This window comes from Bufo gargarizans, chromosome 1 (genome assembly GCF_014858855.1).
Source record: "Bufo gargarizans isolate SCDJY-AF-19 chromosome 1, ASM1485885v1, whole genome shotgun sequence".
NCBI classification, from domain to species: Eukaryota; Metazoa; Chordata; class Amphibia; order Anura; family Bufonidae; genus Bufo; species Bufo gargarizans.
In genome coordinates, this window is record NC_058080.1 from 312,988,011 (window position 1) to 313,014,391 (window position 26,381).

Genomic DNA, 26,381 nt, shown 5'->3' on the forward strand with positions numbered 1-26,381 from the left:
CTTTAAAAAAAAACACCCCCTCATCCTGCTGATTGACAGGGCCAGGGAGCGCTCTCCTCCTCCGACTGGCCCTGTCTGCAAATAAAATCCCGCGCCTGCACCTCATTTGGCACAGGCGCTCTGAGAGAAGGACGCTCCCTCAGCACTTCGCCTGCGCCGATGATGTCTTCTCTTTCGGGTTTAGAGGTGATGTCATCGGCGCAGGCGCACTGAGGAAGTGCTGAGGGAGAGAGCGTCCTTCTCTCAGAGCACCTGCACCGAATGAGGTGCAGGCGCGGGATTTGAATTGCAGACAGGGCCAGTCGGCGGAGGAGAGCACTCCCTGGCCCTGTCAATCAGCAGGAGGATGCGGCGGCTACCAGCAAGTAGACACCCTACTTGCTGGTAGAGAGGTAATTTACATATTATAAAAGTGCAGTTTTTAAAGAAACTAGCCAACAGAAAAGGGTAAGAGCCGTATATATTGAAAAATCGCAGTATAAGGATTTTAATTAGCCTAAAAAAAATATATGACTTTTGGGGGGTGACAGAAGCTCTTTAACACTGCATGTGATTTTACTCCCTTGTCATGCAGTTTTCATTGTTTTGTTTTCCTCTCTCTTCACACATTGCTACAACATGTTAAATAAAAAAACACCTTCATGGAAACAAAAAAAATGCACCGCAATTGGAGAAGAAAAAAGGTTCTTAGGCCGCATTCACATCTCCATTTAGGAGACCAGCCTAAACCTGCCATTTATGCCGGAAATCAGCCGGATCACCTCCAAACCTCATGATCTGTCAGTGTAAAGGCTCATGCACGCAGCTGTGTTTTGTGGACTGCAAAACACGGATTCCGCCGAAGAGCATGCCACCGCAATTTTTTTTTTCTTCTGCAGAAATGTCCTATCATTGTACACAAAACGGGCAATAATAGGACGTTTTTTTTTTTTTTTTGGGTGCAACGGACATGCGGAATGGAAACGGACAAAAAATATGTTCATATGCAAGAGATTCCAGGACTCTCAGGTTTGCACAGCATTATAAATCAGTATAAGGCCTCATGCACACAAACATATTTTCTTTCCATGTCAGTCCCTTTTTTTTGCGGATCATATGCTGAACCATTCATTTGAATGAAGCCGCAAAAAAAAAAACACGGAAGGTACTCAGTGTGCATTCCGTTTCCGTATTTCCGTTCCGCAAAAAAACTGAACATGTCCTATATTTGTCCGCATTACGGATAAGGATAGTGCTGTTCTATTAGGGGCCAGCTGTTCTGTTCCACAAAATACGGAATGCACACGGACGTCATTCGTATTTTTTGCGGACCGCAAACTACATATGGTCATGTGCATGAGGCCTAATGCTGTGCAATCCTATTAGAGGAGCAGAGTTCAGACCTCACACTGACACACTTATCGCGTTCAATTCATTTGTGTGTCTGGCCATGTCTTTTTTTTTTTTTTATCTTAAAACCCTTTAATTAATAAATAAGCAATACATCACCATGAATACCACCCCCTTAGAAATAAATTTCAAGAAAATTGTGGTTCATTGCCTATCATTTTGAGACAGAAGTGTCTGGTTCCTGAGTGTGAATTGCCTGTATCGTTTTACTACACTGGAGTGTCCAGTTGCCATTGAGAGCTGACCTATAATGCTAAGTCCCTGTCTCAAATAGCCGAGATCTTGCCCTGGTTTCTGTATTTCAGGTTGGGTAGATTTTGGGGTGGCACTCGGAGTGCAGACCCGGACCATGTGTCTGCGTCGGCACAAGTTCCATGGAGGCAGCATTAAGATCACCAGTGATCAGGAACGTGCCAATAAGCTGGGCATCTATAGCTGCTCTCCATCTACTTCAAAAGCTAAAAAAAAAAATCTGGTACATCACTGCTCCTACCTGTGCCCACTTCACTGAAGCCTGGCATACCATATCAGTGCAGGATATCCTGCAACAATGTGCTGTGCAAAGGTTTGAGCAGAGCAGGCACAGGTAGGAGCAGCAATGTGCGCTTCTTCCAGTATGGTACTCACTGAGAGAGTGAGATGTACACAACAGAATTTGTGTTCCCCATTTTGGGTTACTGGGTATGGATTCTGTCTGTCTTGCTAGTAAAACAAAAATCAATAAAAAATGAAAAAAAAAAAAAAAATTCTGAGAATTTAAGTCAAACTTTTTAGGCATGCTAAATAACAGGGCCATGCAACCACATGGATGCTCTGCTTTAAAGAGTGCCTATTACCTTATGGTTTGAATAGCAAGGAGCCTGAACAACTGGCGTCCATGGATTTGGACCACAGATTGCTACTTGAGTATCCCTGCAGTACAGCCTTGAAGGCGAGTCAAACCAATTCTAAACCAGGGCAATATGCACCAAGGAGAGGGAAAACATTCCCTAAGGCCTCTTTCACATGAGCGTGACAGATTAGGTCTGGATGCATTCAGGGAAACTCGCACCATTTTGCAAGCAAGTTCAGTCAGTTTTGACTACGATTGCGTTCAGTTTTTTCCGCGCGGGTGAAATGCGTTTTTCACACGCGTGATTAAAAACTGAAGGTTTACAAACATCTCCTAGCAACCATCAGTGAAAAACGCATCGCACCCCCACTGCCTTTCGGATGCAATGTGTTTTTCATTAAAGCCCCATTCACTTCTATGGGGCCAGGGCTGCGTGAAAAACACTGAATATAGAACATGCTGCATTTTTCATGCAATGCAGAACTGATGCATGAAAAAAAATGCTCATGTACACAGACCCATTGAAATGAATGGGTCAGGATTCAGTTGATCAAAAGTCATATTTACCCAAAAATAGTACCAATAAAAACAGCCTGTCAACAAAAAACAAGCCCTCAGATAGCTACGTCTGCGGAAAAATAAAAATGTTATGGATGCTGGTGAGTGGCGATGCAAAATCTAACTTATTTTTTAATAAAAAATGATTTTGTTGACATTTTTTAAAAAAAATTAATTAATTTATAAATGTGGTATCATCATAACTATAATCGACCCACAACTTATTTATCGTTTAATACATACCACATGGAGAATCCCATTAAAGGGCTTCTGTCTCCCCACTAAACTAATATATATTTTTTTGTGTACTTATAATCCCTATCCTGCGATATTGCCATACATATGTTATTAATAATTTTCATTCAGTAGATTTAGCAAAAAACATACTTTTAAGATATGCGAATTACCTGTCTACCAGCAAGTAGGGCGTCTACTTGCTGGTAGCAGCCGCAGAAAACCGCCCCCTCCTTCTGTTGATTGACAGGGCCAGCCGCAATCTCCTCCTCCGGCCGGCCCTGTCAGCATTTCAAAAATTGCGTGCCTGTGTTGATTCGGAGGGGGCGGTTTTCTGCGGCTGCTACCAGCAAGTAGACGCCCTACTTGCTGGTAGACAGGTAATTAGCATATCTTAAAAGTATGTTTTTTGCAAAATCTACTGAACGAAAATTATGAGTTTCATGGGGTGACAGAAGCCCTTTAAAAATAAAAAACACTGACGGAATTGTACTTTTTGCCCCTCACCTCCCAAAAAAATGGTATAAAAAGTGATAAAGGCATATTTACCTAAAAATGGTACTGAAGGGTTAAATAGAATTAGCTATATGAGGGACAGGAGGTTGGGTGACATCATATTAAAGGGTGACTACATTTACATTGACCTTCTGTCTATATAAGGAAATGTTCCTAGTCAGCATTATTATAATGAGAGCTGCAGCTGTTCTTGTATGTATGGATGTATATAAAGCCCTGTATGGCAAGGAATAAATAGAACTGTTACTGACATCATACTGCATTTGTCACTGATAAGTTGTCCAGGCCTGTCTTCGGGGACAAAGGAAGGAATCAAGGTGCATTGAGAAGGAAATACCCTTTCAGGTATCAATAAAAACTGCTATCCATCCCACAAAAAACAAGCCCTTAAATAAGTTAAACACAGGGAATTGCAATTTTTTCCCACCTTACCTTCCAATAAAATGGTATAAAAAGGGATTTAAAAAAAGTAGTTTGTACCTAAAATGGTACAAAAAAAAAAGTTATGGCCTCTAAAAACAATTTAGGCAAATTCCATGTAAGACAATGCATATGTTGCTCCTTCCCTTCTGAGCAATGCCATGTCCCCAAACAGCAGTTTATGATCACAAATGGGGTGTCGCCATATTCAGGAAAAATGCTAAAGTTGTGGGTGCGCTTTATCCTGTTACCCCTTGTGAAAATGAAATATTTTGGGCTAAAGCAACATGTTATAAAAAATAAAAGTAATTTTTAAAATTTTCACAGCCAGGTATTTTTAAATTCTATGAAACGTTTGTTGGGTCAATACACTCACCACATCCCTCAAATGCCTTGAGGAGTATATTTTTCAAAGTGGGGTAACATTTTGGTGGTTTCCTTTCTGGGAGTACCTCTGGGTCTCTTCAAATGTGACATGGCATCCAAAAACCATCCTGCCAAAATTTGCCCATATGGCACTCCTTCCCTTCTGAACCCTGCAGTGTGGCCATAAGGTAGTTTACGATCACATATAGGGTGTTTCTGTAAACAGCAGAATCAGGGTAACAGATATGGAAGTTTTTTTGGTTGTAACACCTTGCTATTTTTTTTCCTCCTCAATTTTCCTTATTTTCATGTGGAAAATCAGTTTTGAAACATTTGAGGGGTTTACTTTCTAAAATGGGCCATGTTCAGGTGGTTTCCATTACGTATTCTCCAGAGTGACTTTTGGTCCTTTAAATAGGTTTTGGAAATTCTTATAAAATTTCAAATTTGCTTTTAAACTTCTAAGCCTTCTAACATCCTAAAAAATAAATTTACATTTACAAAACGATACCAACATAAAGTAGACATATGGTGAATGTTAAGTAACTATTTTATTAGGTATTACTATCAATCTTAAAAGCAGAGATTTTTGTATAACTTACCAGTAAAATCTCTTTCTCGCTCTTCATTGGGGGACACAGGAACCGTGGGTATAGCTATGTCCTCTAGGAGGCGTTGACACTAGATAAAGTTATTAGCTCCTCCCCTGTTAGCTCCCTCCAGCCTGGAGAGAGAGCTTCAGTTTGTGCACAAGCAGTAGGAGAAGCAAGCCAACCAAAGAAAAAAAAAAAAAGAACACCAACCATGCTAAAAGACCCAACTGGGTTCAAACCAGCAACTGCCACAACTGGTCGAACAACAATACTGGGTGGGTGCTGTCTCCCCCAATGAAGGGTGAGAAAGATTTTACTGGTAAGTTATACAAAAATCTCCTTTTCTCGCCCATATTCATTGGGGGACAAAGGAACCGCGGGACATCCAAAAGCAGTCCACAGGGAGGGAAAAAAAACACAGATCCATGGAAGCAAACGTCCCTGCAGGCATCTAAGAAACTGCCGCCTGCAAGACCATGCAACCTAAGGCAGCGTCCGCCGATGCAAAAGTATGCACCTGGTAAAATTTTGTGAATGTGTGTAGAGGACCAAGTAGCCGCCTTACACAACTGTGCAGCCGAAGCCCGATTCCTCCGAGCCCAAGATGCACCCACCGCTCTGGTAGAGTGAGCCGTGACACCTTATGGCGGAACCCTGCCTCGGGCGCGGTATGATTCAGCAATTGCATACGGAATCCAGCGTGCGATTGCCACCTTGGAAGCCGCCAATCCCTTGCGAGGACACTCCGGAATGACAAAAAGGGAGTCTGTACGGCGGAAAGGACCGGAGGCTGCTAAATAGATCTTCAAAGCTCTGACAACGTCCAAATGGTGTAGCTCCTTTTCCTTAGGCCTCATGCACACGGCAGTGTTCCGCGGCCGAGAGCGGACCGTGGAAACCCGGCCGGGATTCCTGCTGACAGCATGAGTGCACGGCGTCATTGGTTGCTATGACGCCATGCGCTTCATGCAGCCGCTACTGTACAGTAATACACTCTAGTCCTGTAATAGATCCTGGACGACGCAGGCTTCCTGGCCTGAATCATAGTGCGGATGAGATCCGCCTAAAACCCTCTGCGCATTAGAATGGCGGTTTCAATGGCCATGCCGTCAAACAAAGAGACCTTAAATGCTGATGGAAGACCGGTCCCTGCGAAAGAAGGCAGTCTCTGAGAGGTAGTGACCAAGGAACGTCTCCAAGAAGAACGAGGTCTGCATACCACGCTCGACGGGGCCAATCCGGGACGACGAGGATCGTCGGAATGCCCTCTATACTGATTTTCTGTAGAACCCTGGGTAGGAGGGGAAAGGGGGGGAAACACGTAAAAGGAGGGAGAACCCTTGCCAAGCGGAAATCAGGGCGTCCATGCCGCAAGCTTCCGGATCCTTTGCGCTGGAGAGGAAGGTGGGAAGTTTCCGATTGAGCATTGAGGCCATCAAGTCCACGTCGGGGCGACCTCAACGTAGACAGATCGCCTCGAATACCTCCGGGTGGAGGGACCACTCGCCCGGATCTATGGGCCTGCTGAGGAAGTCCACACCCGGGATGTAGATTGCTGAAATTGCCGGTACATGGGCTTCCGCCCAACGTATAATCTTGGCGGACTCCTGCATCACCGCGAGGCTGCATGTTTCTCCCCCCCCCCCCCTCCCGGTGGTTGATGTCCAACGGGACTCTGACTAGGGGACCCCTCAGGAGGTGGCTCCAGTGCCGGAGGGATAGAAGAATCGCCCTGAGCTCCAGGACATTGATCGGGAGCTTGGACTCCGAGACCATGTGCCTTGGTCCTAGGAGGGAACATTCCTCCCCAACCCAGTAGACTGGCGTCTGTGGTAACATCCGTCCAGGATATCGGAAGGAAAGGCCTTCCCAGAACTGGAACCGACAACCACCAAAAGGGACGAAATCATCTGAGGAGAGAGGTGGATGGGACAGTCCAAACTCTCGGAAGATTTGTCCCGGGAGGACAGGATCGCTCTCTGGAACGTGAGAGTGGAACTGGGCAAAGGGAATTGCCTCAAAAAATGCGACCATCTTCCCTAACATCCTCATGCAGAGTCGAATGGACGGAAGTCTACAGTCAAGAAGAACCCTCACGGAGCGGTGTAAGGCCAGTTGCTTGTCCAGAGGAAGGCGAATCTGTGCCGCATCAGTGTCCAGAAGCATACCCTGAAAGTCAAATTGTCTGGAGGGGGGTCAGAGGTGACTTCAGCAGGTTGACCAACCACCCGAAACATGCAAGGGCTTCCAGCGTGATCCGTATGCTGTTCAACGACTGAGCAAAGGAGGTGGCCTTGATGAGGATGTCGTCCAGCTAAGGCATAAGAAAGATGCCTCTGGAACAGAGCAGGGCGAAAAGAGGGGCCCTGATTTTTATGAAGACCCGAGGCGCAGTTGCCAGTCCGAACGGGAGGGCGACAAACTGGTAATGATAGTTTCCTATCGCAAACCTCAGGAAGTTCTGGTGACTCCGCGTGATGGGGACGTGGAGGTATGCGTCCTGGATATCTACGGCCGAAAGAAATTCCCCCTGCTCCAGAGAAGCAATTACTGAACCAAGGGATTCCATCCAAAACCGTTGGAGACAGAGGAACTTGTTTAGTAGTTTGAGGTCCAGGATTGAATAGAACCCCATGAACCTTTCTGCTGGGGAAACAGGAGAGATGACTCCCCGATCCAGGAGGGACTGAATGGCCTGGGAGAAGGCGGCCGCCCGCTCAGGATCCTGTGGAAGACAGGATTGAAAAAAAAAACTGTCTGGGGGAAGAGACAGGAATTCAATCACGTATCCCGAGGATACAATCTCGAGTGCCCCAGCGTCGGAGACGTGGGCCGCCAGACGTCCTAGAAGAGGAGGAGGCAGCCCCCCCACCAAGTTGGGCGGGGGCGCACCTTCAGGCTGAGGACTGCTTAGCCGCAGAAGGTCGAGTGGCCTGAGGTCTGGGATGCCAGGAGGGCTGTGCCCAAAAGGACGGTTTCTTGCATCGATCTTGAGAAGTAAACCAGCCTCCCCCAGCGGAAGAGCGGGGTGGGAACTAGTGAATCGACGAAAGGGCCTGCCACGTGAGGAACCCCTAACATGAGAGGCCCGCTTGGCTCTAGGATGTGGAAAATGGGTGTGCTTGCCAGCCGAGAACCAAAGAGATGGGCGCAGGCAAAGGGAAGTACGACTAAAGAATGCTTGGAAGTCACGTCCGCTGCCCACACCTTCAGCCAAAGCTCGCGGCGTAAGGGGATTGCAAGCGCCGAAGAGCACGCAATGAGGGCGCCAGCGTCCAAGGATGCCTCGCAGAGGAACTTCCCCGCCTGGATGATCAGCTGCGTCAAGGATTGGAGATCCTGAGCAGGGACCTCGGATGCTAAGTCCTGGTCCAGCTGGCTACCCCACTCAGATCGCCTTTGCCACCCACGCGGAAGCGAACACGGGTCTAAGGGCTGACCCTGTAGCAGCAAAGAGGGACTTCGTCAAGGATTCCATTTGACGACTAAGTGGACTCAAGTGAGGATCCATCAGCTATAAGAATAGCCGTATTTTTGGCGAGCCGTGCCACTGGTGGGTCCACCTTAGGAGGGGATGCCCACGTGGAAACGCAATCTGCTGGAAAAGGATATAGGACGTCCAGTTTTTTGGGGGCGGAAAAACAAAGTGTGGATGATCCCAAGCCTTGGAAACCACTGCCGAAAAATCATTATGGCAAGGAAACACCTTTGAGGCCTGTTTTGAACGGAAGGATACCCCCTGTTGGTCAGTGGTGGGGTGGATCTTCCTGTTCCATATCCATATCTAAATTCTCAACCTCACCTTCGGACGGCGAAGAAAAACCACCCAAGTGGGGGGGTGGTTTGTTGGGGGAAGAAGTGTCAGAGATAGAAACGTGGTCTACTCTGGGGAGCTTTTGTGAATGCCGTGCGCTGACTGAATCACTGGAGGGAAGTGACCCCTGTGCCAAGGCAGCGCTTGAAACAGGCTGCCGCCCGTTCGTATGCGGAGGAGATAAAGAACCACCACCGCCTCCCCTAACTTGCACCCGGAGCTGTGCCGCTTCAAAGCGACGATAGGCTCTGCCTTCTCCTAACCCGATGTGCTCCTCTGTAGAATCGCAAGGCGCTGAGTAATAAATCACCCCACCGGTCGGTCAGGCATGAGACCGGAGAGTGGAGGAGAAACAGTACAGCCGAAGCAGGCAGGCATCACTTATCTGTCCAGCCGCCATCTTCACACTTCCTCTTCTTCCAGCCGGGTCACCCATTCAGCTACTGGCACCATAGTGGAAGAGGGACTGTGATGGGTGACCCTTCAGCTGGCAGGATGCAGGGGAGCGAGGCTGCCCTGGTCCCCTTGTGGTGGAGGATGACCAACACTGGCGTGCTCCCCCGGAAGAAAAGGGAGGCTAGGCGACCACTGTTTCCCACCTGGAAAAGAGAGGGGGGGGGGGGGGGGGGGGGGAATAAAAAAAAAAAAAAAAATTCTTCAGGAGGTCTTGCCTCCTATTGACACTAGAAAAAAACTGTAGCTCCCTCTCCTGGCTGGAGGGGGTTTAGCTGCCAGGGGAGGGGCTAACAGCTTTATCTAGTGTCAACGCCTCCTAGAGGACATAGCTATATCCACGGTTCCTGTGTCTCCCAATGAATATGGGCGAGAATGTGAATTTTTCCATATATTGTTTTGTCAATTTTGGAATTTTTTTTATAAATAAAAAGTAAAATTGAATGACTCTAATTTACCACTAACATAAATTATGATGTGTCACGAGAAAACAAGCTCAGAATTGGTTGGATAAGTTAGACATTGGCCTGATCCTTAAGGTGAAAAATGGCTCAGGCCTGAAGGGGTTAAGACACGAGATTGTTTTATTGAAGTGTGTTACATGAGGATTTTGGTGTGATTTCAACATTCATTGCAAGTGGGTTTATCTGTGGTGAAAAACAATCCTTAAAGGGGTTGTGTTATGTCAAGAAATGGCATCATGTAGAGAAAGTTAATACAAGGCACTTACTAATGTATTATTAATTATAAGTGTTATTACCCATATTGCCTCCTTTGCTGGTTGGATTCATTTTCCATCACGTTACACACTGGTCGTTTTCATGGTTACAACCACCCTGCATTCCAACAGCAGTAGCCGTGCTTGCACACAATAGGAAAAAGCACCAGTCTGTGTGTTCCCACGCTCCTGGCCACTAGCCAGGCTGACCCTTTTTCCTATATTGTGCAAGCATGGCCATCGCTGCTGGATTGCAGGGTGTTCGTAACCATGGAAACAGTGTATAATGTGATAGAAAAATTAATCCAGCCAGCAAAGGAGACAATATGGATAATCAGAATACATTAGTAAGTGGCTTGTATTAAAAGAGGTTGTCCGGGTTCAGAGCTGAACCTGAACATACCTCCATTTTCACCCCGGCAGCCCCCGACTTGAGCATGCTCCGATGCTCTCCTTTGCCCTGCGCTAAATCACGCAGGGCAAAGGCATTTTCAAGAGTTCCGGTGACGAACCGGGGCTCTCCATGGGGCTGACAGGAAGCCTGGTAACGTCACCAGCACTGATGGGCGGGCTTTAGTACTGCCCTAGCCGGTAAAACAGCTAGTGCAGTGCTGAAGCACGCCCATCAGAGCTGGTGAAGTCACCTAACACACTGCCAGGCCTCCACCCGGCAGTGTGTTACTGTAAACAAAAGAGCCCTTGCCCTGTGCGATTTAGCACAGGGCAAAGGAGAGCATCAACTGCGCCGATGCTCAAGTCAGGGGGGGCTGCCTGGGTGAAAATGGAGGTATGTCCGGGTTCAGACAACCCCTTTAACTTCCTCTACATTATGAATACCACTTGCTAAAGTGATGCAACCCCTTTGAAGGGGTATTCCAGTTGGTAGAAGTTATCCCCTATCCACAGACAGTGGATAACTATTAGATCTGTGGGGGCCCTACCGGAGGATACAGCACTCACCTATCTCCAGAATTCCCATCTAAATGAATGCAGCACATGTGTGATTGGCCACTCCATTCATTCCACGGGTGTTGCAGGAATCAGTGGCGGTCCCAGCAGTCGATCTAACAGTTATCACCTACAACCAGAAGCCTTTTAAACGTAATGGCCATGCTTCCAATTTGAAACATCAGCAGCATGCCCTGCATTACAGTCATTTTTTTTCCTTATATTCTTCTTTATGGTCCATTCCCACATCCGTAGTGTGACATGGACACTGGCAATGTGCGTTCCGCACTAATAGAATATGCCTATTCTTGTCCGCAATTGATCCGGGCCACACAACGTGTGACACCATAGAAATGAATGAGTCTGCAAAATGCGGAACGAAATTGTGGACGTGTGAATGGGGCCTAAGATTTTTTTTGTGCCGTCTTAATTTTTACTTTTAACCTGAATTATTTCCTAAAGACTATAATACCTATTGAATAAAAGGGACATGGGCTTAGTTCCTTTAATTAAAAAAAAAAAAAAAAAAAAAAGGCTGTGCATGATAGCAGCTATTTCTACAAGCTGTACATTATACAAAGATCCCACGTCAGAGTGCCCCTTTCACACCTAGTAATCAATATAACATTTTAAACATTTCTAATAAACGAAAGCACCTTTGCTGCTTCAGATAAATTTAAAAAAGGAAGGCATATAGAATATTTTGGCATTAACCATACACACCTAACAGCATATTTAACCTGGTTAACAGTTAGGGTACAGCCACATTTACAGGTAGTTGTGTGGCACAAAGGAACCTCAAACTGTTTTATGAAAAGGTTGTGGATTAAAAAGGGTTTTCCGGGTTATAGATATTTAATGTTGGGCTGCTGGACTTTCACTATGGAGTTGAGTGGGTATAGAGGATAACCTGAAATTACCGTAATACCTCTTAAAAGGCTATGTGCAACTTTGGGGACTTTTTTTTTATTATTATATTATGCTCATTTTGAGCTAAAAATCATTTTTTTCATTATTAAAAAAAATTAAAAAAAAGTGAGCCCTTTTCTTTGTACAGCCTTGAGATTCTGTAGAAGCATGCCATCTGTTTTCGCTCCTTATCTCTGACCTTACTGACAAGAATGTGACTTAGGGCTCATTCACATGGGTGCAAGTGTTTTGCAGTCTGAATATCCTGGATCCGCCAAACATGGATACTGCAGAAATGTCCTAGCCTTGTCGCCAAACCAGACAAGAATAGAACATGTTCTATTTTTTAGCGGGGCTGCAGACAGCACTGAATGGATCAGCATATTATTTATTTATTTTTAACCAAAACTATGGCCTGTGCATGAGCCCTTAAATAAGTGTTTACCACCTTTTAGAGATTTAGATATAAGGGTTAGAGACAAGTGAAAGCAGGATTCACACAGCTAGACACACAGTTAACCCTTTGTGATAGAATGGCTGAATATTTTTAATAAAGACCAATTAAAAAAATATATTTTTTTGCCCAAAAGGAGTTAAAAAAAAAAGTTCCCCTGAAGGTGTACATAGCCTTTAAAGGCTCATTAGCAATGATCTGTTGGTGTAAAGGTGTTGCCGATTACACCATGTGCGAAACGCTTGTTCAGCAGGTAACAGGTTCATTTGTGTGGTCACCTAAATCATCATTTGCCAGCAAGCAGATTGTGCTAGCTAAACAGCCTCCACTGCCAGTAAATAATGATCCTGTATGGGGACGAGTGATGGCCTTAGCGATCGCTTCCCCCATACTGTGCAGGAGATTGCTGCATGCAATAGCAGCAGTTCCTTCATTGATGAGCAGGCGATTATCAGGAGGGAACAATTCCTTCCTGAGAATCATCTGCTTTATCTAAATGTCTTTAAAGTAAATGTCACCCCCTCGCCAAACTGCATAACCGTGTTCGTACATACAGCAGTTTCTGGCACACAACTAGTACACCACTTACCATTTTACAGAGAATTGCTGCAGATCTGCAATGTGTTTTTCAGCCACGCAACTTGTAGAGGTGAAATAGACAAACTATGGGGGTCATTTATTAAACAGAAATATGGCTAAATTAGGCGTATTTCTGGCACAGATTGCGGTGCAAAGGTATTTTGCTCCACAATCTGCGACTTCTCCCTACTCATGGCAGGTCTATAAAAGTGGACGGGCTGACAGGCCCATCCTCTTACCACTTTCTATGCCGGTTTTAGGCATAGAAAATTATCTAAAGCGGCCTTACATTTAGAAGAGGCGGTCCATCCGTCGAAGTTATGTAGAGGTCTGTGCCAAATGCCAATTCATAACTCCGGCCGATCTGCCAGGTATAGGCGTTATTAAGATGTGCCCCTATGTGCTTCACCTGTACAAGCTACACAATGGAGAAGCTGAAGTACAACTCATGGCTAGCTAGAACACAATGCTCAGTTACAAATAAAACACACCCTTCACAGTTTAACATCAAGCGGCTTTTTTTTTTCTTTAAAAACAAAGAATATTGAGATTTACATGCCCCGCTTCTGGGGGAGGGAAGAAAAAAAAAAAAAAAAAAAAAGGGAGGAATCCACTTTTAGCATAGCGCATCAGACAAGTTCTTACACCAACCCATTCACTGAAACGTTACAATACCAACGGAGCCCAGATTCCAAAACTAAGTGCTTTCCTTGAGCAAACAACTTTCTTCTTCCTCTAAATTCCTCCGACGTGCAAAACAATGCAACAAAAAAAATGGGAGGGAACAAGATCAGGCAGTTTGTCTGACTGATCCTGAAACGGTCATTTTAAATTAACATTTAAAATACAGAACATCACCCATAAAAAAAGAAACGTCACAGAACTAAACACATATTTTGCTACAATAAGACCATAAAATGAGCCTCCCCTTTGTTTACACCCTCCCACCTCAGACTGAGGACAGATATACTCTCAAATAAAAGGTTATGTGAAAAGTTGCAAGTAGAACTGTAACGAGTAGGCTCTATATATAGTATAGGATATCCTTTGCATGCAAACAAGACCATTTTGTTGGGGATTTTCTGTGCCTCTATAAAACAGAGTGTAGTCCCAAAAAGCTTAAAATAATTGTTCCGATGGTAGCTTTCTAGCTGCTAGACAATGCTATATTCAATCCTCAGGGGGTCAATTCCAAGATGAGATATACATAAGCATTTATACACATGCACTTAAAGGGGTTGTCTAACCTGGACATTTATGGCATACCCACCTCTGGGACCAACTTCTATCTCAAGAACGTAGTCCGACCAGAACTCAGCTATTGTCAGAGGACCCACAGCAGTGAAGGGAGAAAACCACACATGCTCTCCATTCACGACAGGGCCCCATACTTTATATAGGAGTGGGTCCCAGAGTTGGCTCTGGCACAACCTCTAGATAGGTCAAAAAATGTCCAGATGTGACGACTCCTTTAAATACATATCTATAGAACATGATCAGAATGGTTGCTTATAACCACTACCCATTATATGAAAATCAGGCGTCTTCTCCTTCCTCCAATGTCAATGATGGAAAACTGAATTTGAGATAGAACAGTGTTATTTAATGCTCCCCGGCCTGTATAAGCTACTGGTGAATCCCTGAACTGGACACAGAACATTAGTCTCTTTGCTGGTTTGGAAAGCAAAAAATTCCTGGCTCAGTGATGAAAGATGAGGGAAAAACCAGAGAAGGCCAAATAGATTATCGTATCCGGGTGAAGAGATTGAGAACGGAGACCGATTCCTAGGAAAGGAAGAGAAAATTGAACCGCAAGTCAATATTTGACAACTTTTAGAGAAGAACACAAAGTGCAGCCCAGAAATGTGAATCACTAACAGTATAATGGACAATCTAAAAGGTCCCCCGGGTAATAAACTGGATTGTGTGTGTAATATAAAGTAATATATTCTGTAGAATCTGAACCAAAGGCCTCATAGAAATCCATAAAGGCATGTTTTCTCCACACTAAGGCCCCTTTCACACGAGCGAGTATTCCGCGCGGGTGCGATGCGCGAGTTGAACGCATTGCACCCACACTGAATCCTGACACATTCATTTCTATGGGGCTGTTCACATGAGCGGTGATTTTCACGCATCACTTATGCGTTGTGTGAAAATCGCAGCATGCTCTATATTTTGCGTTGCGGTGCGATAATCCACGCAACGCAGGCCCCATAGAAGTGAATGGGGTTGCGTGAAAATCGCAAGCATCCGCAAGCAAGTGCGGATGCGGTGCGATTTTCACGCATGGGTTCTAGGTGACAGTCTATTCACTGTATTATTTTCCCTTATAACATGGTTATAAGGGAAAATAGCATTCTGACTACAGAATGCATAGTATAATAGTGCTGTAAGGGTTAAAAAAAAAAAAGTTAACTCACCTTATCCTCTTGTTCGCGTAGTTCGTTCCCGGTCTGTTCTTTGCTAGCTGTGGGCTTGGGCTAAAGGACCTGTGGTGATGTCAGATCACATGCTCCATCACCATGGTGATGGACCATGTGATTGGAGCATGTGATCTGACGTCACCACAGGTCATTCAGCCCAAGCCCACAGCTAGTAAAGAACAGACCGGGAACGAACTACGCGAACAAGAGGATAAGGTGAGTTAACTTTTTTATTTTTTTAACCCTTCCAGCACTATTATACTATGCAGTCTGTAGTCAGAATGCTATTATTTTCCCTTATAACCATGTTATAAGGGAAAATAATACAATCTTCAGAACATCAATCCCAAGCCCGAACTTCTGTGAAGAAGTTCAGGTTTGGGTACCAAACATGCGCGATTTTTCTCTGGCGAGTGCAAAACGCATGACAATGTTTTGCACTCGCGCGGAAAAATCGTGCATTTTCCCGCAACGCACCCGCCTCTTATCCGGGCAAAAAACATGACGCCCGTGTGAAAGAGGCCTAAGAGAATTGGCAGGTGAATTCTTGCACGGATTCCAACATAGAAAATGCAGAAGCCGCACTGAATAGGGCTAATAAGTGGCAGAGTCTACAGACGTGCAAACCAAGCTAAGAATTGTAGGGTGCGCCTTACATTTTTGCTGTGGGTTTGAAGGGAAATCTACATGCCGGATTTTTCCACCATGCAAAGGTACCCTTGCTGAGACTCTTCTGCAGATTTTTATGCCTTTTGTAAATGGAATTTGTTGAAACATTTCTTTTACATTGTGGTGTATAAACCTCTACAAAATACACAACGTGCACCCAGCCACTGAAAGGTCAGCAGATCTGTACCTATGAAACTGGCTGACTGTTACATCTAGAGGCTCTGCTCTCTCTGCACTTTCATTGACAGGTCCAGACAGTGTAAAAGTGATCATGCCTGCCTGGTCCGGTCGATGAAAGTGCAGAGAGAGCAGAGCCTCTAGGAGTAATGGCCGCCTTTGCTCCTAGAGGATCTTTTGCAGATATTAAAGCATCATTTTTCTCAGCAATGCGGACACATGTGAACATGGGACCAACACAGATGCCTTCAGCTGCCAAGTGCACATGTAACAGGTCAGCCAGTGTCATAGGAACAAATCTGCTGACAGATGCCACTGAAAACATTGGCATGTCCAAATACTCCGCTTTGTCCCCTAGCTTGTTCATAGAAAAGTCGGATACTGGCAAACCCACGTGGTTGAATGTGGTGGGCAGTTACAAATGTGCCCACAGTATTTGTAAAACTGTAACACGAATAATGTCATTTATTTGGCGACCTGCAATGCCTGCAGCATTCAATACGTGGGATGCACCTCAAACAGCCTAAAAGTGAGAATAAGGCCGAATGCACACGGCCGTGTTCTGCTGCCTGTGGTAACACGGCCTGGATTCCTGCTGAGAGCAGGAGCGCACGGCGTCATTGGTTGCTATGAGGCCGTGCGCTTCATGCCGCCGCTGCACTACAGTAATACACTTGTCTAGATCATACGAGTATTACTGTAGTGCAGCGGCGGCACAAAGCGCACAGCGTCATAGCAACCAATGACGCCGTGCGCTCCTGCTCTCAGCAGGAATCCAGGCCGTGTTACCACGGACCGCTCGCGGCCGCAGAACACGGCCGTGTGCATTCGGCCTAAGAAAGCACTTTTCGGATGTCTCCAATCTCAAACTGCTAAACATTTCTATGCTATCTAGACATTTTAGAGATGTTCATCAGGGTGACCTGACAAGCCTGCGTGTCATGGGTATAGAAAGGGTATTTAAATCGGCACGAGGAGGAGACAAAATAGGCGATTGCTAAATAGAGAATCCTTTCGGATTTTTACACTGAACATGAGAAATATGAAGGGTATGAATAATCAATATGATTTGATTTATGAGTATAGACTCGCTCCCGTTTTGTTTTTCGTTTTTTGTAGTGCTATAATGGAGTAGCATTTAGTATGCATTTTAAGAAAGCCATTGGAGGCAGCACTAGCTTGGAGCTGATTATTAAATCGGCACCTGGCTGGGGGCGTGCCTCATGGCAAAAGAGGACTTTTAACCCCTTCCCGACCAGCGCCGTAATAGTACGGAGCTGCAGGAAGTGACTTCCCGACCAGTGCCGTAATACAAGCTGCAGGGGAACGGCTGTTTCCATTAGCTGGACCCCTGCTGTATGCGCCGGTATTGGTGAAAACACTGTTGCCAGCAGATTAACCCTCACTATGCCGCAGTCAGCACTGACCGCGGCACGTGCGGGGTGTGTGGAGGAAGGGAGCTCCCTCCCCTTCCCCATCGGGTCTCCGCACTGATTGACGGGGACTCAATGGCAGCCTGATGCCTTTAACAGGCATCAGGGCTGCCTTCCATGTAAGCCTTTGAGACCCAAACCCCTGGATCTCACAGGTAGCAAGGCTGTAAGTGTATTACAATACAGAAAGTTGTGGGGGGAAAGCAAAACAAAAAAAGTTAATAAAGTTTTGCATAATAAAAAAAAAAACAAAACGCTCTTTTCCCATAATTAAGTGCTAAAACAGCAATTTTTTGGTACCTTTCCCTCACAAAAAGTGTAATACAAAGCGATAAAAGGCGTATTTATCACAAAATGGTAATAAACCATCATCTCATCCCACAAAAAAAAAATGAGACCCTACCTAAGAATCGTCAAAAAAGCGCTCAGAAAATGGCAACACAAAAAACAAGATTTAATTCTGTTCAAAAATGCATTTACTGTGTAAAACGGAACAAAATAAAAAATTAGACATCCGTAACAACCTGCTCTATAAAAATATCACATGAGATGCACCCTCAGTTGAATGCTGTAAAAAAATGCTTTTAAAAAACTATGCCAAAACAGCCATTTTTGTCACCTTGCCCGACAAAAAGTGTAACACCAAGCGATCAAAAAGTCTTATGTACCCCAAAATGGTACCAATCAAACCGCCATATCATCCCCCAAAAAAATGAGACCCTACCTATGACAATAGCCAGAAAAATAAAAAATAAAATAGGGCAGTCAGGAAATGGCAACACAAAAACAAGATTTAATTCTGTTCAAAAATGCACTTACTGTGTAAAACTGAACAAAAATAAAAATGAGACATATTTGGCATCGCCGTGTCCGTAACAACCTGCTCTATAAAAATATCAAATTATGTGCCCCCTCAGGTGAATACTGTAAAAAAAAAGGTAACTGCCAAAACACCCTTTTTTTTTCCACTTTGCCTTACAAAAAGTGTAATACCAAGTAATCAAAAAGTCTTCTATACCCTAACATGATACCAATAAAAAGGTCACCTCAACATGCAAAAAAAATAAAAAAAAAAAAATGAGTCCCCACATAAGACAATCACTTAAAAAATAAAAACCAATGGCGCCCATAAACCAATCCATCAAAATCTGCGCTGCAAGAGCCATATGGCGCTCCTTCCGTTCTGAGTCCTGCCATATGCCACCACAGCAGTTTACCACCACATATGGGGTGTTGCCATATTCAGGAGAAAAGGGGTAACAAATTATGGGGTACTTTTTTTCCTGTTACCCCTTGTGAAAAATGAAAAATGTGGGGCTAAACAACATTTTATTGGAAGAAATTGAACTTTTCATTTTCACAGCCAAGTGTTTTCAAATTCTGTAAAACGCTTTGGGGGTCAAAGTGCTCAGTACACCCCTTAATATATTCTTTCAAGGGTGTCGTTTTCAAAACGGGGTAACTTTTTGAGGATTTTCACTGTAGGGGTAAGTTAGGGTCTCTTCAAATGCAAAATGGTGCCCAAAAATCATTCTAGCAAAATCTGCTTACAAAATCCATATGGCGCTCCATCTGACCACTGCCACGTGCCCATAGAGCAGTTTACCATCACATATGGGGTATTTTTGTAAACTGTAGAATCAGAGTAATGCATATTGAGGTTTAGTTTGCTGTTGACCCTTGCTGTGTTGCAAAAAAAAAAAAAAAAAGTTTGATTAACATGAAAAATCTGCAAAAAAAATAAATAATTTTGAAATTTCACCCCCATTTTCCTTTAATTCTTGTGGAACACCTAAGGGCTGTTTCACATGATCGGATGCCGTGCGCGATATCCGCTGCGGACAGCAGAAGCACGGAGCATTAACATGATTGACCATGCTCTGTGCCTCTGAGATCTTTTTACTACAAAATCACAGTAACAACTTTATCTCACTGTGATTTTGCAGTAAAAGTAGACATATGGGGAATGTTAAGTAATAAATATTTTATGAGGTATCACTTTCTGTTTTACAAGCAGAGAAATTTAAATGTTGAAAATGGCAAATTTTTCCCAATTTTTGGTAAATTGGGGATTTTTTCATAAATAAAAGGCGACTCAATATTGACTCAAATTTATGACTAGCATGAAGTACAATGTGTCACGAGAAAACAATCTCTGAATGGCTTGGATAAGTAAAAGCGTTCCAAAGTTATTACCACATAAAGTGAGATATGTCAGATTTGCAAAATTAGGCCTGGTCAGGAAGGGGGCAAATGGCCCAGATGGCAAGTGGTTAAAAAAAATGGTTTTAAAAAATTTTGTTGAAAATTTTAAAAATGGCTTCTAAACCTTCCAATGTCCTAAAAGACTAAAATGAAATTCATAAAAATGATGCCAACATAAAGCAGACATATGGGGAATGATAACTGAACTATTTTACTACCTGTCTTAAAAGTAGAGAAATTCAAAATTAGAAAATTGTGAATTTTTCAAAATTTTGGGTACGTTTGGGATATAATTTTTTTTTTTATAAATAAAGGAAAAATATATTGGACTCAAATTTATGACTGTCGTGAAGTACGATGTGTCATGAGAAAACAGTCTCAGAAAGGCCTGGATAGGTAAAAGGGTTCCAAAGTTATTACCACATAAAGTGACATGTCAGATTTGCAATGGCCTGGGCTGGAAGGTGAAAACTGGCCAGAGTATGTGATAACACAATGTGGTCATGATTAAAACGTACAGTCCAAACGCGTAGGACTTGACTGTCTGGTCAGCCAATGGATTTTATAATGAAGAAATAAAGAAACTGGATTTTATCCTGAGCCTGCTGCTAGATTTTTTTCGACTGTTCTGATTGTGATTCCATGTTCAAGTAATACATGGAGACAGTGTCCTCCAATAGCAAGCAATGTCTTCACAGCGGTTCCCTTCTCTGTTACTGTGCATTCACACGAACATGTGACGGACATGCCTGTTTTGCAGAGTGCACCCTGCATTGCAATGAGCATCCATTGACTTCAAAGGCTCTGCGATCCACAAGATGTGCCGAGAGATAGGACGTTTGTGGAGTGGAGGCACCGACCTGGAAGAGCAGTCCGCAAAACGGACATAGTTGTACACAGAGGAGGCGTTATCAGTGATTGATAACATTCTCTGTGCAAGTATGTATCCAGAGATTGTGGTCAGTCACTGATTATATATATGGACAGTCACTGATAGTTTGTACATGAGGGAGGTATTATCAGCGATTGATGGCATTCTCTGTGTAAGTGTGTATACAGAGATAGCTGTCAGTCACTGATGGTTGTACACAGGGAGGTGCCATCAGTGATAGCATTCTCTGTGTAAGTGTATATGCATAGATATCTGTCAGTCACTGATAATTGTACATGCACTCTTTCTGAAAATGTTGTGACTTTTTAATGCCATTTTCCAGGCACAAGGGTGATGTTAGAGATTAGAGATAGATAGAGAGATAGATATATATATAGATATATATATAGATATATATATAGAGAGATATATATATATATATATATATATATATATATCTATATATATCTATCTATATCTATCTATCTATATCAATCTGCTCAGCTCCTTCTGCTCTATAACCTGCACTGCATTTCAGGTATACATACAGGTATATTTTTAATGTAAAAACAGCATAAATGTGCAGACACTGAGCAATTTATTCATAAACTTCTAGTACGAAAACATATAGCACAACAAAGTTATAAGAATAGATGCTCCAGAATACTACAGAGAATGGAAAAAAAAAAAAAAAAAAGTTCTGAAACTGACATGTCAGGAGAGGCGATACGTCCTCAAAGTAATATTAAATTACATTTTTGAAAATAGTACAGGCATTTTCCTCACCTTCGTTGATCGTGTTTTGCTAAAAACATTCCAAAATCTCAATGTTTCATCCCCAGCTCCTGTGACAATAGCTTCCCCATCTGGAGACATGGCCTGTCAATACAAGTACAGAAAAAGGTCAAAATTAGGCATGTACAAATCGATTTGTTCATCTGAATGAATTTCACACTTGTGAAGAAGTGTCCACACAGCTTTAGAGGTTTCTGCCCGATTACATTTCACGCGGTCCTGCCAATCTCGCGCATGCAGAGTTATCTGAAGTAGCAGCATATGCGCAGCGTCTACCTACAAATCCATATCAATACATTTGTATGTGCCTCTAAAAATTTTAGCGGCGCATGCACGGTGGTTGATTCGTAATGTAAGGCACCTGCTCTGCGCATGTGCTGCTACTCAAAGAACGGCACATACGGGAGATTGTCAGGGGCACATGAGATGTCAGGCCTCACAGATGCAGAATTAGTTCAGATGAGCGAATCGATTCGCTCAACGCTAGTCAAAATGTCATATACCTGTCTACTGAAGCACAATATTCTATACAGCATATACACACACACACACTATTTACAAATCACTATTTAACCCCTTCAGAAAAATTAAGGTAGCTAGAAAGTTGTAGCAAATGATTGTTTAAAGAGGAATCCCCTATGAGCTTAAACAGATAAACCAATCCATCCTTGTATTTCATAGATAAGCCTTTATCTGAATGGGCACCATGTATTACTACATTTACCGTGTGACAGGGCCCAAACGTCATAGCAGAAAAATTTCTTAAGAGGTTGTCTTGTCACTGGGTACCCTAACACTCAGCATCTCTCCGCTCTACCTCAGAGAGAAGTCCACAAAGCTATGACACCCAGATGATGCGATATTATGTGTAACCACACACATTATCCCTGTACATATATCACATTGTCAGTGATATAGTACAATAAAAAATTGGATTTCTGTACTTATCGTAAAATCCCTTTCTCGCTCAATTCATTGGGGGACACAGCACCATGGGTATATGCCCAGCTACCACTAGGAGACGACACTAGATAACAAAAAGGTTGGCTTTACCCTCTCCACAGCCACTAGGCTAATTTGTTTGTACCAATAGCAGTAATAGAAAGAAACAAAAGCGAAGAACCAACATGTCCTGGACCGAGAAAGTTAACGAGAACAGAAGCCTGGTGACAGGAAAAGAAGTGAAAACAAAGGGTGGGATCTTGAATTGAACTAGAAAGGGATTTTACGGTAAGTACAAAAATCCAATTTTCTCGTTAAAGTCATTAGGGGACACAGCACCATGGGACGTCCCAAAGCAGTGCCTGAGGGTGGGAAGGAAATATATCATGCAAAAAGTTGGACGCACAGGTGCTGGTGAACCCTGTGACCCAACTGGACCAGAAGAGGCCATGGCATGAAATGGTTCCAAAGGAGAAAATATAGGAGACAGTCAGGATTCCAAGGACAAGTGCCTGGGAAAAGAACCCAAGAAGAAACAAGGGGAAACACCTGGTTCCTCCTAAGGTGGGATAGGGAGCAAGGCAGATGTCCTAAGCAAGAAGTAAGGGCTGTTTCACACGAGCGGATGCCGTGCGCGAGATCCGCTGCGTGAATGACCGCCAAGACCCGATAACATGACTGATAATGCTCCGTGCCTCTCTGTAATCTCTTTACTACGAAATCACAGTGAGATAAAGTTGTCATTGTGATTTAGTAGTAAAGAGATCACAGAGAGGCACGGAGCATTATCAATCAGGTTACTGCTCTGTGCTTCTGCTGTCTGCATCGGGTCTTGGCTATCATTCACGCAGCGGATGTCACGCTCGGCATCTGCTCGTGTGAAACAGCCCAAGTGCACATTAAAGAGCCCGAGGAAGGATCTGGAAGAAAAACGGTGTTCCTCCTGAAGAAACAGGAAAGACATCGCTACAGCATCTGGAAAAATTGATTTTTTGTACTCCCCGTAAAATCCTTTTCTTGTAGTAGGCATTGGGGGACACCGCACCATGGGGTATATGCCCAGCTGACACTAAAAACAAAAAAAAGTGTTGGCTCCTCCCAGGTGGGCTATACCAGTCTGCCAAAGCCGAGAGATAGTCGGTACAAGAGCAGTAGGAACACCACACCTGAACCAAAAAGAAAACTAAAAGCCAACAAGTCTTCAACTGGGGAGACCCGACGACCTCGCAGGCAACGACGGGACCACAAACAAGAAAAAACTCCAAAGGGTGGGATCTGTGTCCCCCAATGCCTACTACGAGAAAAGGATTTTACGGCGAGTACAAAAAAAATCAACTTTTCTCATGCATGGCATTGGGGGACACAAGCAGTCCACGAGGGAGGGAAGAAAAAACGCCATGCCGCCAATCTAAAGCACAGCAGCTTGCAGAACCCTGCGCCCCAGGCTGGCGTCAGCAGAAGCCAGGGAATGAATATGGTAAAACTTCGAAAAAGTGTGAACAGACGCCCAGGTGGCGGCCCTGCAGACCTGGGAAGCCGATGCCTGATGACGCACCGCCCAGGAAGCCCCGACGGCCCTAGTCCAATGAGCAGTCAACCTGGAAGTGGGAGCACGGCCCTTAGCGACATAGGCCTCCTTGACGGCCGACCGAACCCAGCGAGAGATGGTGGCCTTGGAGGCAGCTAAACCCCTACGAGGGCCTGACGGGACCACAAAAAGGGAGTCCGAACGACGGAAGGATTCCGTGAGGCGAAGGTACAGGCGAAGAGCCCCGAACAACATCCAGGCAATGGAGGGACTTCTCCCTAGGGTGAGAAGGAGTAGGGCAGAAAGAGGGAAGGACGATTTCCCTCATTAATATGAAACGAGGAGACCACCTTCGGCAGAAAGGAGGGAACTGGGCACAAAACTACCTTATCCTGATGAAACACCAGGAAGGGCGAATGGCAAGAAAGCACCGCCAGCTCGGAGACCCGGCGAATGGAGGTGACAGCCACGAGAAAGGCCACCTTGAACGAAACAAAAAACAGGGGAGATCTCTGCTAAGGGCTCGAAGGGCGAAGACTGAAGGGCGTCAAAAACGTTGCCACGGAACGTCGGCGAGCAGAAACACCAGATCTGCGTACCATGCCCTGCGGGGCCAATCCGGAGCCACCAGGATCGCCGGGACACGAGCTGCCTTGAGACGCTTGAGGACTTGGGCAGGAGAGGAACAGGTACAGAAGGTCGAACTGAGACCAAACCAGAACTAAAGGCGTCGACCGCGAAAGCCTGAGGGTCCCTGGATCGCGCAACATAGCGCGGGAGCTGGTGGTTGAGGCGCGATGCGAAGAGATCCACGTCCAGGGTTCTCCAACGGTGACAAAGTTGGAGGAACACTTTGGGTGGCGAGGCCACTCGCCCAGGTCGACGAGCTGACGACTGAGGAAGTCCGCCGCCCAATTGTCGACCCCGGGAATGTGCACGGCGGAGAGGACGGGAACATGCCTCTCTGCCCACCTCAGGATATGGGAGGCTTCATTCAGGGCCATCACACTCCTGGGGCCCCCCTGGTGGTTCAGATAGGCCTCGGCGGTGGAGTTGTCCGTCTGAACCCGGATCAGGAGACCGCGGAGTCCAGTGAGACAGTGCCAGGAAAATTGCCCTGAGCTCGAGAACATTGATCTGCAGGGCAGACTCCTGAGCAGACCCAAGACCCTGAGGGACTCGAAGACCGCCCCCCAAACCGAGAGACTGGCGCCCGTCGTGATCACCCGCCAACTCGGGGGTGGGAAGAAAGGACCGGCCCAAGGACACCGTCCGAGGATTCAGCCACCAGGAGAGATCCTGGCGAAGCTGGGGAGGGAGAGGAGTCTGGCGATCGAGGCCTGCCGGGGGCTTGTCCCACCTGGACAGGATGAACAGCTGAAGGTCCCGGGAGTGGAATTGGGAGTAGGGAATTGCTTCGAAAGAGGCCACCATCCTCCCCAGGACTCGCATACACATCCTGATGGTCAGAGGGGACGGGCTGCGGAGACGAGTAACCCCAGCCTGAAGGGCAATTTTTTCCGGAGGAAGGAACACCCGCCCGAGGCAAGTGTCGAAAATCATGCCTAGAAAGAGCATCCTCCGGCAAGGGACGAGAGAGGACTTGCAGTGGTTGATGAGCCACCCGAATTGGGCAAGAGCAGAGAGGATGATGTGTAGGCTGGACAGGTTGTCCTCCAATGACGGGGCCCGAATCAGAAGGTCGTCCAGATAAGGCACTAAGGCGACCCCCCTGGCACGGAGAAGGGCCACGAGAGGCGCTAGCACCTTTGTGAAAACCCTCAGAGCGGAGGCCAGGCCGAAGGGCAGGGCGACAAACTGAAAATTAAGAGAACCCACAGCGAAGCAAAGGAACTTTTGATGGGAGATGGCAATGGGGACGTGCAGATAAGCGTCCTGGATGTCGATGGACGACAGGAGCTCGTCCGCCTCCAGGGAGGCGATCACGAACTGGAGGGTCTCCATACGAAAATGACGGACCCGGACGAAGTGATTGAGCACCTTCAGTTCCAGAATTGGACGGAACGAACCGTCCTTCTTGGGAACCGTAAACAGATTAGAGTAGAAACCCCGAAAGCGTTCTGACACTGGAACCGGAACGATGAGGTTTCCTATGGCTTGGGACAGGGTAGCAGCCCATTCTGGAAGAACCGACACAGAAGGACCCACAGGTGGGGCGTGGGCGGCCCTGGGGTTGAGGCACTGAGCGCAGAGGGGGATAGACTGGCAGCATGGGAACTTCATACTACACAGGGAGCATGCATAATGGGTCGAAATCGCTGCAGAGGGAGTGGGGTCCCTACCAGAGGAAGGCATGATGGCAGGAGAAACTTATAAGGAAAAAGAAATCAGCCCAAAAAAGGCTGCCTACCGGACCCAATGGTGCTGTGTCCCAGACAGCAGGAGGCCACAGAGTTAGCGGCCGCACAGCCGGAGAGGCGGGCCGATTCCATAGAGGCATCACAAAGAAACTTGGACGCCTGGTAAATTTGACGTCAGGAAGAACCGTCCGGACGGAAGATCGGAAAATTCAAACCTGTACCCGGAGGAAA

The 26,381-nt window shown here is 45.4% G+C and overlaps 1 protein-coding gene across 2 annotated transcripts in view; it reads right to left on the reverse strand.

The window, feature by feature from the left end:
- Positions 1–12,341: 12,341 nt before the first annotated feature.
- The window catches only part of FZR1 (fizzy and cell division cycle 20 related 1), a 40,111-nt gene continuing 26,071 nt past the window's right edge, over positions 12,342–26,381 (reverse strand). The window contains exons 13-14 of one of the 2 annotated variants that reach the window (XM_044280088.1): positions 21,351–21,443; positions 12,342–14,568 (exon numbers count right to left, since the gene is read on the reverse strand). In XM_044280088.1, the coding sequence (XP_044136023.1) occupies positions 14,527–14,568; positions 21,351–21,443 (135 nt within the window). In that variant the 3' untranslated portion in view covers positions 12,342–14,526. The remainder of the gene's footprint in view (positions 14,569–21,350; positions 21,444–26,381) is intronic. The other variant, XM_044280079.1, reaches the window with a different exon arrangement.